Raw genomic sequence first — 15268 nt, forward strand, 5'->3', positions numbered from 1 at the left:
TATGAGTAAATAAAGCATTTTTATACCAAGTAGACTGCAGACCCTCAGATCTCACTCTTCTATTCTGAAATGTTCTCATCTCAAGAAGAAAATTAACAGAAACCTATTGTATTTCTGAATATGTCCCTGCTTAATTCTGTGGGGTTTTGGTTTGTTAGTTTTGATTTTTTTTTTGGTTGCTTGATTTTTTTTGTTTTATTTTTTGTAAATTGTGTTGACATTTAGTCTTTTAAATACTGGCAGCATTTCCTTCTACAGCAGTGGAATCACCACTTAAAACATCACACTGAATCTGGTCTTTGATTATTTTACTACTGTACATATCTGCTATTTCTTGCAGAATCACTCCCAGTTGGCAGAATGACTGAGAAAAGCAGTAGGATGGCATTTAAAAGTAGTTTTCTGACATCAAATCAAAAAATCCAAATGACACCCACGAACTAATGAGCACTAGGTCTTTTGTTCAGGTATTTTGGCAGAATCTCATGAGGATGCTGCACTGATGCTGCATTGTACAGGGCCATTAAGTATTATTTCTCTCTGCAGATACAAGAGTATCATAAATGAAGATAGGTTGTTGGGTAATTAGACATGATACATGCTGCAGCAGCTTCCTAGACTCCAATTAGCTAGTCCGTTGCCAGAGAAGTTCCCGAGTTCTCAAGGGGAGGGGACAACCTGCTGCAAATCCCCAGCATTTCCCTCTATCCATTCAAAAATGCCTAGCTCTTTTCTTCTTGCTGGTTGCTCCAAGCACATTCAGTTGTTCAGGAGTCAGCACATTTAGCTCAAATCTCATGTTTCATCAGCACTTTGCATTGCACCACTGCTCTCTGCTTCTCTCACTTTTTTTCCTTGCAATGCTTTACCCTCTCTACAGTTTCACTAATAATGTCCAGCTTGCACCCTGTGTACCTGCTGCCTACATGGTTACGAGGAGCTTCTCACACAGCACTGGGTGTGAAATACCCCAAACAACCTGCAAGGCCTGTTATATTCACATACATGCTTGACCAAAGTCCTTTTCCTCTTTGATCTCTAGATGAGAAAAATCTTCTAGCCACCAAGTTACTAACTCACAAGGAAGATCTAATCTGAAAACCTCTAGATTCTCTTTCTACCTTAAAAAAACAAAACACCTTCCCCACCCTTAACCCCCTTTCCAGCCTCACCGCATCCTCCCCCTCTGTAACAAACCATGCTGGGCGCTTACAGACACTCTCTGTGCTCTGGAGCTGGCAAATCCCTTTCTGTTCTACTTTTCTCATCCCATTTTCCATGGCTGAATGCTCTAGGAAGGACCATACAGGCTCTTTCGTTCTGTGAAATACCTGACACAACTTTGGAAGCTGCTAGAACAAATACTGATCCTTCCCATTTATTGCTGTGCAGCAGCCACAGCAATCTGCTCTTACAATGCATGCGTGCCCGTCTTCTATGTTTACAGCAGTAAAATAACAATACCCAAATCAGTATTTTTACTTTTTCATCTCTTATTTTCCTTTTCTCCATTGTATTCTGCTTTTTTCTCTGAGTATCACACAGTTTGAAAACGATCAGTGCTAAATGTACAGGAAAAGAACTTAATTGCTTTTATTACAGCTATGAAGCATTTACACCTTTTATGGCATCAATTTCTGTAGAAAAAAAAGCGCGCCATTTCATAAACACAAGCATAATTTTATCCATGTGATGCCTGCTTTATGATTTCCTTATTATAATACCTGGTGAAAGGCTAAGTTGTTTTTCCAGGACTGTGACGGTCAGTACATGAGGTTAATGCCGTCTGTCCAGGGTGTGTTTCACATTAAACTCAGTATTGATATACACAGGGATTTTCGATTCAGCTGATGAATAAATAAAAGCAGCCAGATGGCAAGCAGACAAAAAAAGTCTGCTTTTGTCTCGGGTGCATCAAGAACACCCAAGTCCCTGCACTCTGCCTATTTCTTTTTCTCAAAACACACCCACCCCAAAAATTTATCTAATAAATCCCTAAATACATTGATGAGATGTAGATGTATAAAAATATTTAAGTCTAGTAACTGGCCTTTTAAATTCAAATAGAATTTTTGCGAGAAACACCATAAACCCCCATTTTCATAGTTAAGATGATGATTCATATTTGAACCTAGCATACAATTGCTCTTCATTTTTTATAGGTTTCACGTGCTGCTTTTTCCAAGCCTACCTTAAGAATAAGTCTGACAAAAAAATGGCACAAACTCCTCTGACCGGTCAACCTTCAAGGTCTTTCCCGAGGGTACCAGCAGATGGCGCACTACTCCCAGCTTTAATAAAAGGAGCTGTGTGCTGAGTACAACCGTCGGGACTTCGGTATGTCAAAGAAATAGATTTTTCTCGCAAATTTTTAAAGTATCTTATTAGTAAGTTAAAAAAAGACACGTCTTAATTTTTTCTAAGGATAACACAGGGGATTAAACTTTATCATGGATGCAATAAAGAAATGCACAAATTAGCACAGGTTTGCTAATCAACTACCGGGAAGGACTTAAGATGCGTTTTAAAGGCAGGTACAGGTACATATCACGGAATACACACTCAAATGCCTCCCTCCAGTTCCAAGTATATAATAAAACATTATGTGAGTGGAAATCAGGTGTGGTGACAGGTATCTGAAATGTAATTAGAACAAATACTATCCATTAATCTAAACAATGTAAGTTGTCATGCAGGCGCTTTATTTCTATGAAAGTAAGTATTGGTTCTTTGGGGTGCTGAATTAATGTTTCCAGGATGACATATGCTTCCATCAGAAACATCCCTGACTGTCTGCTTTTTTATAAAGATCTGATGACACTTTCAATCAAAAACATATGCTGAGGGAAGCAATTTTGTTTCAAAATCGGCAGATAATACAATTATAAATGTAGAATATCATTGTATTTACCCTGCTGCAACTGCTAGTATAATGTATTTTGATCTAGTTAAAGAGGCTTCACAGAGAGAAAAATACAGATGACAAGAAGCTGAAGAACTCAGAACCACAACTTCCTTCCAGTAAAGCCTTCTTTCATTTCTTCAAGCTCTTAAGCAATTCTGTATTTTCTAAGCTGCTGCAAAGGACACACACCTTGAACTGGAAACGAACATTGCCCAACCAGTGACACACACTGGTTGCTTTCTGCTTAGGTAATTGCTTTAAATATAACCTAGATTGAACAAATTATGATGGTTTTTCAGGCAGCCTAGCTGCTTGGACTTGCCACAGAGCAAAGGCCAAGGCATATCACAGAAAATTTTGAAGTGAGCAACTCCCTGCGTATCAGAAGTTAAAGGGCCATGTGCAGTAAGCTGTAAATGAAGGTATGTTTCTGATACGCTCACTTGTAGATAACTATGCAAGATAGCACATTATGTTAGATCTATTAACTGTCTTTGTAAAGCAGCAATAAAAGCAGAATATTATTCTTCCACACTCAGACTAACTATATTTGAGGTTGCTCTGGAGGAAGGATTGAGGTAGTCCTTAATTTTAGCTGTCAGAGCTAAAGAGAAGCAGCTCACAGAGCAGAAGCAGTAACAAAATTAAATCCTACTAACAGGCCCACCAACTGCTATGGCTAAGTAAGGGTATTAATACTGCAGGTTTTGTTTTGGTTTTTCCTTTGCCTTTTTTTTTTTTTTTTTTTTTTAAGAGTTCATACTTTGTGGATGATACCAGGTGTGTTTGTGTACAAAAGAGGCAGGAGGGAAGAAAAACAGATAAAGCCAGATCATGTGGGTACTGCAGATAGCAACTGCAAAATATTAGAATCCATTGCATTACCATGCAGCTAACTATGGAGCACAGTAATATTTCTGGACCAAATTGTGGTGGTCACAAACAAAGTCAATATGGATTGCAGCATTAGTTCATCTGTTGTGCAGTTCAACCAGGATGTCTGATAACTGGTTTCACAATCTTGCTCTTAAGGTACGTTTTACCTTTCTAGCCCACAGCGCACGCATTCATTACTGATGCTAAAGGAAAAAAGAAAATTATTGGAGTGTTGCCTCCATCTCCCTTCTTTGCTGGGTTGTTATATTGTCTTTTATCTGTTTAGTGAAGAAAAGTCCAATAAGCAAAAATGTTCTCTTAGCTTCTGATTTTTGTAACTCTGATTACACATTACTTCAACAAATGCTCACCTCCAGCTACAGTAATAGCTTTGTGCTTTAGTGTTTCTTATTGAGGAATGCATGACACATCTGTGGCACAGCCAAACAAACAACTGTGAGGATTTCTAAAAATACAGAAGGTCAGACACTTTGGTTCTTTATTGAGTGAATTCATCTATGACTTCAGTGGCAATTTTGTTTATTTAAAGCACTCGCCCGCAGAGGGTCTGTATCTTTGTCCTTTACATCTACCAAGAAGTGATACACTGAACACATACCACAAAAAGAAATTTCCATGCATCAACCTGTTTTGCATACTACAAAAGCTTCCTCTTTGAACTAATACACATACAGGAACTTGAGCAAAGACATGCCTGATTCTTAGATGTGTTTATTTCTCTTAAGAGGTGAGAAAATTTTCAAAAAACATGTACTGTACATATACACAACCACTACAAGTTTTGTTATATTAATTCCATGCCTCCCTGAAATCAGTATGAAAACATTCCCATAACTTCAAACTTCCAATTTTATTTTTTTTTTACATTTACTTTGTACCACATGGTCTTGTAACATTAAAATTGTGGCTATGAGTTTGGCAATGAGGAAATGAACAGAACTGCAAGTCATTGTGACTAGGAGTCTGCCGTGTTTTGGTGCTTTTGGGAGTAAGGTGGATACTGCAGTCTTTGAGCCAAATTCTGTTTCCTGATCATAGCATGTTTCATTCAAAGCACTTCACAAGAGGAAAAATTAACACAGTAAAGGCAGCATAATGCTAACATATCATTTAATACTGCTAACAATAGTAATTTAAAAAAATATTCAGGCTTTACTAAATTACAATACAAGTCATACAGCAGGAGATGCATCATTCAATTAAACTTTCTTAACAGCTTTAATAGAAAAACAGCTTTCCCTTTGTTTTGATGTAGTGAATCAGTGATTTATTACAAGTAAATGACTTTGCTTTTCTTTGGCAAACTGATAAGATTTTCCTGTTACTACCAGGGATTACAACTAATCTGTATTTTCTGTATTTACTTCCTTGTTCATGCAGCAACATCATCAAGTCTCATAAAAAGTGGTGTTTATTAGTTACCTGCCTACTGCAAACACATTTACTTCAATTAAAGAAATGACACACAACAGGAAATCTCAAGAGTGAGAAAGTTTTGCTAAAGCTGAAAGCTTAAACACATATATTCCCACTTCAGAAGTTTTTCAAACTTGTGTGGCTTTCTGACCTCTCAGCTAATCTGTTTGCATCCACAGCTAGTCCCATTTGCCCTCTATACTCTTAACACAATGTAATAGTGTTGAAATAAACTGTGTCTGTTAATACAGCATGTTGACCCTACATGAATTTTGCAATTAAAAATCCACATATTCTACAATACTGAAACAGGAAGACAAAGAACCCAGCTTTTCACAAACGCTGCGCTGTTAGCAATCCGTGTAACAACCCAGCAGGAGATAAGGTGGGTGTTCCTTGCTTGCACCTCACAACATGCCATCAGTTCTTTCCAAAGATGAAATACAGTTCTGTGCAAAAGGCCAATGAAGCACTCAAGCCCACAGTCACTACCAGTCCACCAGATCTACCAGAATGGATTTGTCTCATACTAAATACCATACAAAAAAGTAAAACGATAGAAAGTTGCTTGAAAACCAAAGAGTTCTAAGAACAGCTGTAACCATAAAGTAGGATGGCTGGCAGCTCTGCCTTGTCTCAATCATGTTCCTCCAGGCAATGCTGGCTGGATTGCTGCAGAGCTCTGGTCCCCAAGGTTTATTTTTGGTGCTGTAGCTTATTAACTTTTCCTCCTGAGTCTGTAGATCCTCAGTTTGCCACCATCTGTAACAAACAGTGTCTGAGCAGAATTCCTGCTCACTTCAGTGGGGAATTCTACCTTAAAAATCAATTGCTGTGATAAAGTCATAAGTTTAAGAGCTACGATCTCCTGTTTCCTGCTTCAGCTTCAGTACTGACTTGGGGTCAGTGAAGTCAGAAGTCTGGCTGAGTGAGGGCTAAGTGAGTTTGAACGTAAAGAATTTATGTTTTCCAATTTACACAAAATGAAAAAGAAAGTACACAAATTAAAAGGCTGCTTCACAGCTGTTGCCTGGGCTGCCACTATCACGGTCTGCAAGGCTACCGGAATCCTGGTGATTCATAGTGTTTAGGATTAGAAACTGCCATACCACTTCAAGTTTGGATTTCTAGAACATGAACAAGTTATTCTGCCATTTTCTTGTAAGGAAACAGCCAGATGAATCAGAATTCAGTAACAGAACTGCGCTTACTCAAAGCAAGAGGTACTTTGATAGAAATGGGTAAGGAACAGTAAGTCTCCCATAGTATTATGAGCAGACATGGCCTTTATTTTTCTGCAGTAGCATGATTAAGGGACAGCTTTCAGTGGAGTGGACCCTACCTATCAACACAACATTAATAAGTTAACAAATGTGAAGAAAAACTGCAAACGTTTTTATGCACGTATATTGAAAGACAATGCATGCATGCTTATATGTATGACCTGAATTTCTATTTAATTTTTTTCAAAATGGAAAGACAATTCTTAAGTATTTGCTACTATTTATGCATTACTGAAAATCTACAGACTTCTGCTTGAAGAGCTTACAGACCATGCATCTTACTGTCATTAGTAATGCTCCTCTTACTGTTTTTGTTTCAAATATCCCTATGGTGCTTTTATTACAGTATCATCAGCATAAATAAAGCAGAACAGAACCAGGGAGAGGGAGAAGGAACTTACAAGCAGGGCCCTTTTTGCTTAATTTCCAAGTTTAAACCACCAGCCTAATTATAGTCTGATGTACTCATTTTACATGTGTAACTTCCTAGAACACACTGCAGATGTACTAATAAAGAGTAGTAACGGTAGAAATAAAGTAGGCCAAGAAAATGTTAAGTTTTTATGATGTGTTTGTTTTGGTGGGTGAGACAGAAAGGCAGAGATTTGGCAAGAAGGAAAGATGTGTCAGCAAGGGAATGACAGAAGGAGTCGCAGTAGAAAATAGGGAGGAGGGTGTGGAGGGCCGGCAGCGAGTAATACCAGCCTAGCATAACCCGGATCCAGGGTTTCATGTTGGAGAGACTGATTTTTCTACTGCTTGACAGCTGGTAAAACCGGAAGCACATTTACCTGAATTTTAACAGACAAGCGCAAGCATGTTTTAAACCTTATAGAAACAAGGTCACAAAGACAATTAGCTTTTTCTTAAAATATGTTGCACCGTGAAGCCTGAATTATTTATACCGAACACTTTTTAGGGAAAATTACACGTGGTCAAATCTTGGCCAAGCACAGCAGCAACGGTACGGTCACCCAGGACGGGCGCACACCTCCAAGCCCAGCCTCAAGGCTGAACTGTGGCGGGAGGCCCAGCACCACAGGGGCCGGACTCTGGCCCTTGCTGTCACCGCCGCTGTGCCCTGCCGCTTCACCGGGCACCACAAACCCTGCCCGCCGCAGCTGGGACACCAGCCGGGATGCCACCAGCACCCCAGGGAGCGCAGGCAGGCCGAGGGGCAGGGTCCTGCTCTGAGCAGGGGGTGCCCAGCACCACCGCAGCGGGAGGGCCGCGGCCCCAGCACCTGCCTCACGCATTGGGCTGAACCTTGGAAAGCTTAAATGAAGAGAAAAACTAAACCCACATCAAACCATGCCGAACTTTTTTTGTGCACGCTCCCACTGCTAACGTTTTGTTTTGTTTTGGGTTGTTGTTTTTTTTTAATTACTTTTCTAGACTGGCTGCATCAGCCAGCACACGGCCTGTATCCTGAAGTCGGGACAAACGATTCCCAGGACTGTCACCAACACAGCCCCGCGCCAGTTAAAGCTCTGCCACCCCCTGCCGCCCCACTTACGGTTTTCTTACAGCTCTGTTGTTTGTGGCAGAGACAAGCCCTGCGCCTCGCACGGCGCCTCGCACCTCGGCAGTATGCGGCCTCACGGGGCTCTGCTCCCCCAAGCACGCACCGGGCGCCCGGGCACGGCACCGGGGCAGGGCGGGGGGGTCGCTCTGCCTGTCCCTGGCGCCCGGCCAGAGCCGGCCCCGCCGCCCGCGGCACCCACCGGGTCACCGGGCCGTCCCACGAAGCCTGCGGTGCCCAGCGGGGCTCGCCCTGCCCGGCTCCCGGGGCGAGAGGCCTCCGTCTCCGCGCAGCGGCGCCCCGGGGGAAGATGGAGGCGCCGGGGAAGCCCCCGGCCCTGGGCGGGCGCGGTCTCCGGGCCGGCACAGCCCTTCGCTGGCCTGGCTGTGACAGGCCCCGGGCCGTCTGGTCGTGCGAGGGGCCCTGGGGGCACAGCGTGTGCCCCTGCGGGCGGGCACTGCGGCCCCGCGGGCAGCTCTGCCCCGAGGGTGAATGTAAGAAGCTGAAGGAGGGCAGGTTTCGATCAGATCTGGGGGAGAAATTCCGCACCGCAGGGGCAATGAGGCGCTGGCCCAGGCTGCCCAGATCAGCTGTGGATGCCCCATCCCTGGCCGTGCCCAAGGCTAGGGTGGACGGGGCTGGGAGCACCCTGGGCTGGTGGGAGGGGTCCCTGCCCGTGGAAGGGGGTTGGAACTAGATGGTCTTTAAGGTCCCTTCCAACCCAACCCATTCTATGAACAAGGTTGTCTAAAAGCTGATTAAATCAAAAGCCTTTGGCCATCAGGCCAAGACACAGCACAGCAGGGCTGGCAGAGCCCCCTGGAGCGTGCCCCGGCGGCAGTGATCCTTGCCCAGGGCGGGTGCCCGGGAAGGGCTCTGCACCAGGTGGCCGTGCACTCTTTGGACCTCCTCTGAGGGCTGCAATTAAGTTTTATGATGGGAGATAGCTTTCAGCAAACAACGTGCCCGCTCTCTGTTCACATCAGCGCCTGCAGGTCAATAGTTACTCAGCCCAGCTGCAGTGCCCTGCACCTACTTCCTTGCCAACACTTTTTGTATTTCCATTTCAGTTACACCTTTAGGTGATCTCCTTAGCTTGTGCGCTCCCCGTACGGCTGCGATGTGCTGCACCTCAAAGACTTTGGCCAGTGAATCAGAACCGTGCTGAACAGCATGGTCATGTTTGTTTAATCCGAAAGCTTTTTTGGGAAGCATCCAGCACCAAGTATCAGCCAGATCCAGTGAATCGTTCCCATTACTCGTGTTTGTTTTCCACAGCTAGTCCCAGGGACAACAACCCTCTGCACCGAGACAGATGACAACTGCACGATGAACAATTTCCTTTACTGACTGCATCAAGCATCCCTGCAAGTTACTATTTTCTACAGAAACCACAGGTGCCGGTGAAGTAACTAGACTAACACTTAGTAACTATACTATAGCATCTTGTGGCAGAGAAATGCAGAGGTAGGGGACATCAGACAGAGAAATGCTGACACCAGGGCTATCATGCAAAGAAAACCAAATGAAAAAATCAGCAGAGCTCTTGGATAAACCATGACGACACCACATCTACAGTTCAGGCCTTTAAATACTATCGTAATAACAAAAATTAGTAATTAAAGAAGTAATCTTCTACTGTTCTGCCAGAAAGCTATTTACAAATTACTTAACAGCCACCTGCAGTGAGAAAAGCATGATGATGATTTATTTCTAATTGTGATTAGAACCATTAAAAAACATTTCCAATGGTTTCTAATCTGTATTTGAAAATCTAACAAACCAGTAAGCATTTTAATTAAACCCTGTAATTAATAGGAAATTGTTGGAAGTGATACAGTTCCATGGAAAAGTACTACACAGGGTGAGCAATGATAGCGATTGTTTAAAAAACCCCCAACAAAACAACAAAACCCCCAAGAACAGAATGCAGTAGGAGACAAAATGGAGACAACAGAATGGAGAGAAGGAAGAAAGTTGTTAAATTATTTCAATGGCCGCTAAATGATCCATGGAATAAAAAGTCACAGGTTTGCATAAGACGGGACATGGAAATCTTACCGTTCTCATAAAAGTTAGCTCATAAAATTCAGCCCATTACATTTTTAATGTCTTAACTCTGATGTTTGTAGTACAAGGAGTTAAATTTGTGTATTACTTTATAGATTTATGTCAAGTAGTTGGAGGTGGGGAGATACAGTAATCGCTCTTGGTGTGCTCTACTTACAAGAAAAAAACTCCTTATCTATGCAGGAGACAATATTTTTTAGGGACAGCCTGAGAACACACAAACTTGTCCCAAGAACTTTCACAATAATCTCCATCTTTCTGAAGTGCAGAAAAAATTTTTGATTTCTCACATTATGTGAAAACTCTCCCCACAGATCTCTATTAAAAATAAAAAGAAAAAAAGAAGGAAGAGCAGCTAACAAAGCAAAACATTCTATTACCTTTGCTATTATGCTTCAGGACAAGATGAAAGAAGCAACAACCCATGACTGATGGCAGTCACACTGCTTAATGCACTACTGGAAGACACCACTGAAAAGTAGTTAAGTACAAAAACCACATGAAAATGACTTACACTTATTTCCCCAACATTGACAGATACTTAAGTCATAGTATTTACAGACCATATAAGGGATTTAGTGAAGAACAAACTCATTTAATTCATGCATCAGCTCAGAGCACAGCACTTTGTTCTATTTGATACAGTCCCGTAAAAATACAGACATACAGAATATATACTTTTTAACAGAAATTACAGAAAATATTTTGAAATAATCTCTATTAAAATACTTCAAACTTGTATTCCTCAGAGGACTAGATTTTTAAACTTGTATTCCTCAGAGGACTAGATTTTTGTGGTTATATGCTGTCCAATCATCTTGTAATGTCATTCCTTAAAATGAAAGCTAAGAAAATATTCTGAAGCCCTGTAGTTTCTCTTGATCTAAAACATAAATGCTGCTGAGTCATGCTTACTTGATAAACATATATTTATGCTGCACCTGCACACAAGTATGTGACAACACTTCAGCCTTTACTTTTTCTCAGCAGAAATAAGTCTGAAGAAAACCTAAAGTTATGAAGCCAAACTACCTTAAAATTCAGAAGACAGCTTTACTAACTTCAGTTTTGTCTTTCTTGCAGCAGAGTGACCTAAAGCACTTCCCTATTACTCACTCATGGGGACTTTTTTCCAAGTAGCAGTTGTTTCGCTTTTGCTTTCTTTCTCACAGAAAGTAATATATATATTCTGAACATCCCCTGTAAAAGAAACTGTGTAACATACTGCAAAACTGCTTGGAAGGGAACACATACAGAAAATATCCACAGAAGAACTGTTCTACCACTGGATGCATATATTGTCTCATTAATTTACTGGGGGTCTGCCCATCACACTCCTTCCCCGGCCAACCCATAACAGACAGATGCTTAAAGAGGAACTGTCTCTTCATAGAATCTTTCCTAATTTTAACGTTACTTTCTCTTTGTTAAGGCAGATGTCCTTAATAGCACGTATCTAGAAATGTTTAAAAATATTAATTGTGCCATACATTTGAGCTTGCACATGGGCTACCTTGCATGAAAAGAAGAAATTAACATTATGTAATTAGTTTTGGATAATGCAAGTTTCCTATGACATTCTAAGTTTAAAACACGAACAATATTTAAATACAACAGAAATTATCTCATTTCCAATTCCCTTTTAGCCATGCTTCATTCTTGTGTTCTAATCCTGCAGTCTCAAATACACCCTTAAGTAACCCACTGGACTCCTCAGTGCGTTCAGGCAAGTGCATGTGTAAACTTTAGTTTTAGCAGTAGAAAATTAATTTTTACTTAAACTGTCATCATATCCAACATAGAAAACTAATGGAAGTATACTTTTATGCTCACTTATGTTGTCATACAGACATCCTCTGACTATGATGACTTTTTGGTCTGCATACAGCATTGAAATACAATACAGAGCAGAAGCAGACCAGCAATCCCAATTTAGAAGGGCATTTAGGTAATCTCCATTTATGGAATTTACATGGAGTGTTGTGAAAATTTTAAATATATTTTATTAAAAATATATAAAGTTACAAAATTAATGTTTTTTGAGAAAACAAAACGCGACAAAAAGTGTGAAAATGTGAGGGCTTTTTCCATCTATAATTACCATCTGAATATTCAACATTTGACATCAAATGCCTACTGAAAACTGATTATTTGAGACAAATTTTTGGACTATGTGGATGTTGTATGCCAACTTCTAGAGCAACATGAAACTCCTCATCCAGAGTCCAAAAAATGTAGGGAGACCCTAAAAATGTAGCAGAAGCATTTCCGCACACTGATTTCAGTAGTCAAGTTTGTGCAGAAGTGATTCCACTAGATTCGTAGGGTACCTTTTTGAGGCAACAGAAACTTGTCACTTCATAAGCTTTCTGACATGTTCCAGCTCTTCTATCGGTTCCCATTTCTGATGGATTGTTAATAGCTGGAAGAAATTAAACAGAAAATACAAAAGAAATTAGCAAAAACTGAGCATTTGATCCACTCTCCCCATCCCATCCCGTATCAACTTATGGTTGAAGAAGGATTTCTAGTAGCTTTAAATTTTCATTTCAGAAGTAAGCAAAAATAACAACTGATAACATAGTTAATCATTTGTTGAACAAAATCACTTAGATATTAAATAAATAATAATGCCAAATAATTTTATTTTTCCTTATCCTAGATGCTTTAGTAAACTAGGATTATTTTTTTTCAGGCTGCAGTACTCAAAACCATTCTTAGTCCATTTTATCATTCAGGAACAAGGCAAGGGTAAACAGCATTTCCACTGTTACCAATGGAATTGAGTAAATGGATGTTGGGGGCAGCATATCAACCAGAAATACACCATAAATTCAGGTTCAGACCTAGAATGTAACAGCTGAATCCCCATCATTACGTAACACAGGGAAGATACATATGTCACAAATTAAGCGGTTAGTTCCACTTTTAAATACGTCAGCTTTACATTTCTTTCCTCATTAATATTTTGGTAGCTGTTACGCCTTTAAATAAAGTTATTAATTGTGTTGGAGATATATGCTATTTATACCGACTATATTATTTGTACAAATTACCTTCTGAGGCTTGGTAGGATTGACCGTTTCCCATGGTTCTGGATTGCCACTCTTGTTAATGCTTTAAGAGAAGACAAAGCAAAGCAGGCATTGTGTTTTGGGGTGCGACCTTGCACATGTTTTTCTTATATGAGCAGTCTATTGTTGGTAAAACTATTCATGTAAGCAGTTCCCTCAAATACAGGTTGACAGATTTGGGCATTTCCTTTTAAAATTCTGCGTAGGAATCAATGATGCCTTGCTTTATTTGAGGCTTCCAAAGCACCAAACAAGCCAGCATTGTTCAAGTATACATAACGTGTTACCGTACGGGAAGTAAGCTGTAACATCAGAACTGAATAAAGCCACAGAAAAAGTAAGGGGATTCTTACCCTGACAGCTAAAATACCCATTCCAATAACTTTAAATAAAAAAAAATAATCCCCAAAGCTTAAACAGCGTAGGACTTAGCTCCAATTATTAGCCAAGCCATTAAAATACTAAGCTATTCTAAGTTCATATTTTCAAATGCTGTTCTTTATATACAAGGCAACAGCCTGTCTGCAACACATCTGCATGTCATTTACCTATCTGAATATTCGAAATTCTTCCTAAGAACATGTAAAAATCTATTATATCTAAAGCAAAGAAAAAATACAGTTAGCAAGTCAAAAGTTTGGAAATAATTTGGACTATGCTCCAAACCAATTAATTTCTCCAGTATTTACAAACTGCAGGTATCTTAGGCATTAGTAGTACTCTGGAACATCCACATGGAGGTGGTTGTTTTTTTCTGGGGTGCAAACACAATGGTCAAATACCTCCATGAGCAAAAAAAGCTTTGGGTAAACGCCGAGCAGCGTGTCTTTTGCTTACATCACATCGGATTTGCTGAATAGCGAGTAGACAGAGAAAGAGAGCGCCCCGACTGCCGCGAAGGACACCACTCCAACCAGGGGGATGAGCTGAAAGACACAGAACAGGAGCTGAGCTGGTACCCGGCTGCAGAGCCCCCCCGGGGCCGCGGGGGTGACAGGGCACCGAGGCGCGGGCACCTGCGGCGGCATCACCTCTGCCGCGGCTCACGCCACCGCGGGTCCCTGCGCGGATGTCCCCTTCCCACTGCCACCACTCCCTCCCCAACGAGCCCGCTAGGAAGTGGCGACCCCCTCGCCCAAGGGGGCGACCCCAACACCAGCGCCTCTGGCCAACTCACTTCTTTCTTGGCTTTCAGGATCTGGAAGAAGCTCGCGTGCATCCTGCGGAGGCTGCGGACCTGGAACAAACGGTTCTAGCCCAGGACCGGGACCGGGCGGGCGGCGTTCCCTGGCGGGGCAGGACGGGCAGCGCTGCGGACGGCCACCGGCCACTGCCCTCCCCACCTTATATGCGCCCCGCGGCGGCCGTAGGCGCTGCCTGCTCCCCTGCTGGCGTAGGCGGCGCGCCCGCCCCTGCCCCCGGCCCGCGCCCGCCCGGCAGGGCGCCCCCCAGCGGCCGCCTCGGGGAGCCGCCCGCGGGCCAGCAGCGCCCCCTTGCGGCCAGCGCCGGGCAAGCGCCGGGGAGTGCCCGGCGAGCGGCCGGGCTCGGCGGCTGGTGCGCGCTGCCCGCAGCTCCTCCGCTCTCCGTTACTGCGGGACGCGGACCTCGCTCCTCAGCTCCTCCTTCGTCCCCTTGCTTGTCCCCTTCTCCAGGTATACCGCGGCACAGGCGAGCCCTGGCCCACCTCTTTCAGAGCTCAGCAAGGGGCGTCTAGTGGCCCAAACAGGTCGCCCGATGGCACTCGGGTTCCCTCCGCCCTACGGTGTTACACAGCTCCTATCGCTTCCCGATAGCCCCGTCAGAAAAACTCCTACCTGGGGCAGGCTGGAGGTACGTGGTGCCAGCAGGCTGCATGTTGGCCATCAACAACGATGCCCAACTACGCAATGGGGGACCCTGGAGCATCACAGCTGGGTTCTGCCCCGTTCTCCTCTTTGCCGTTCCTCTAACAGTTACCTCTGCCTTTGCAATCCCTGCCTGTCTGTTTCTCCCTTTCCCTCTCGCCCCCCACGGCAGCAGGGAGAGGAAGGAGAAGGTTCCCCTGACTCGGTTGCCTCCCTGTAGCAAGGGACAGACACACACACCAGGGCACCGTTAGCTC

General features: G+C 42.8%; 1 protein-coding gene across 1 annotated transcript; it reads right to left on the reverse strand.

Moving 5' to 3' along the window:
• Positions 1 to 9711: 9711 nt before the first annotated feature.
• Positions 9712 to 14561, reverse strand: C7H15orf48 (chromosome 7 C15orf48 homolog). The gene is made up of 4 exons (XM_037395640.1): positions 14345 to 14561; positions 14005 to 14093; positions 13150 to 13210; positions 9712 to 12515 (listed from the first exon to the last, which is right to left on the reverse strand). Exons 1-4 carry the CDS (start codon positions 14384 to 14386, stop codon positions 12447 to 12449), a joined length of 261 nt encoding a protein of 86 aa, XP_037251537.1. The 5' UTR covers positions 14387 to 14561; the 3' UTR covers positions 9712 to 12446.
• Between the last annotated feature and the right edge of the window lie 707 nt (positions 14562 to 15268).

The sequence above is a fragment of the Falco rusticolus genome, chromosome 7 (assembly GCF_015220075.1).
Source record: "Falco rusticolus isolate bFalRus1 chromosome 7, bFalRus1.pri, whole genome shotgun sequence".
In the NCBI taxonomy this organism is placed as follows: domain Eukaryota; kingdom Metazoa; phylum Chordata; class Aves; order Falconiformes; family Falconidae; genus Falco; species Falco rusticolus.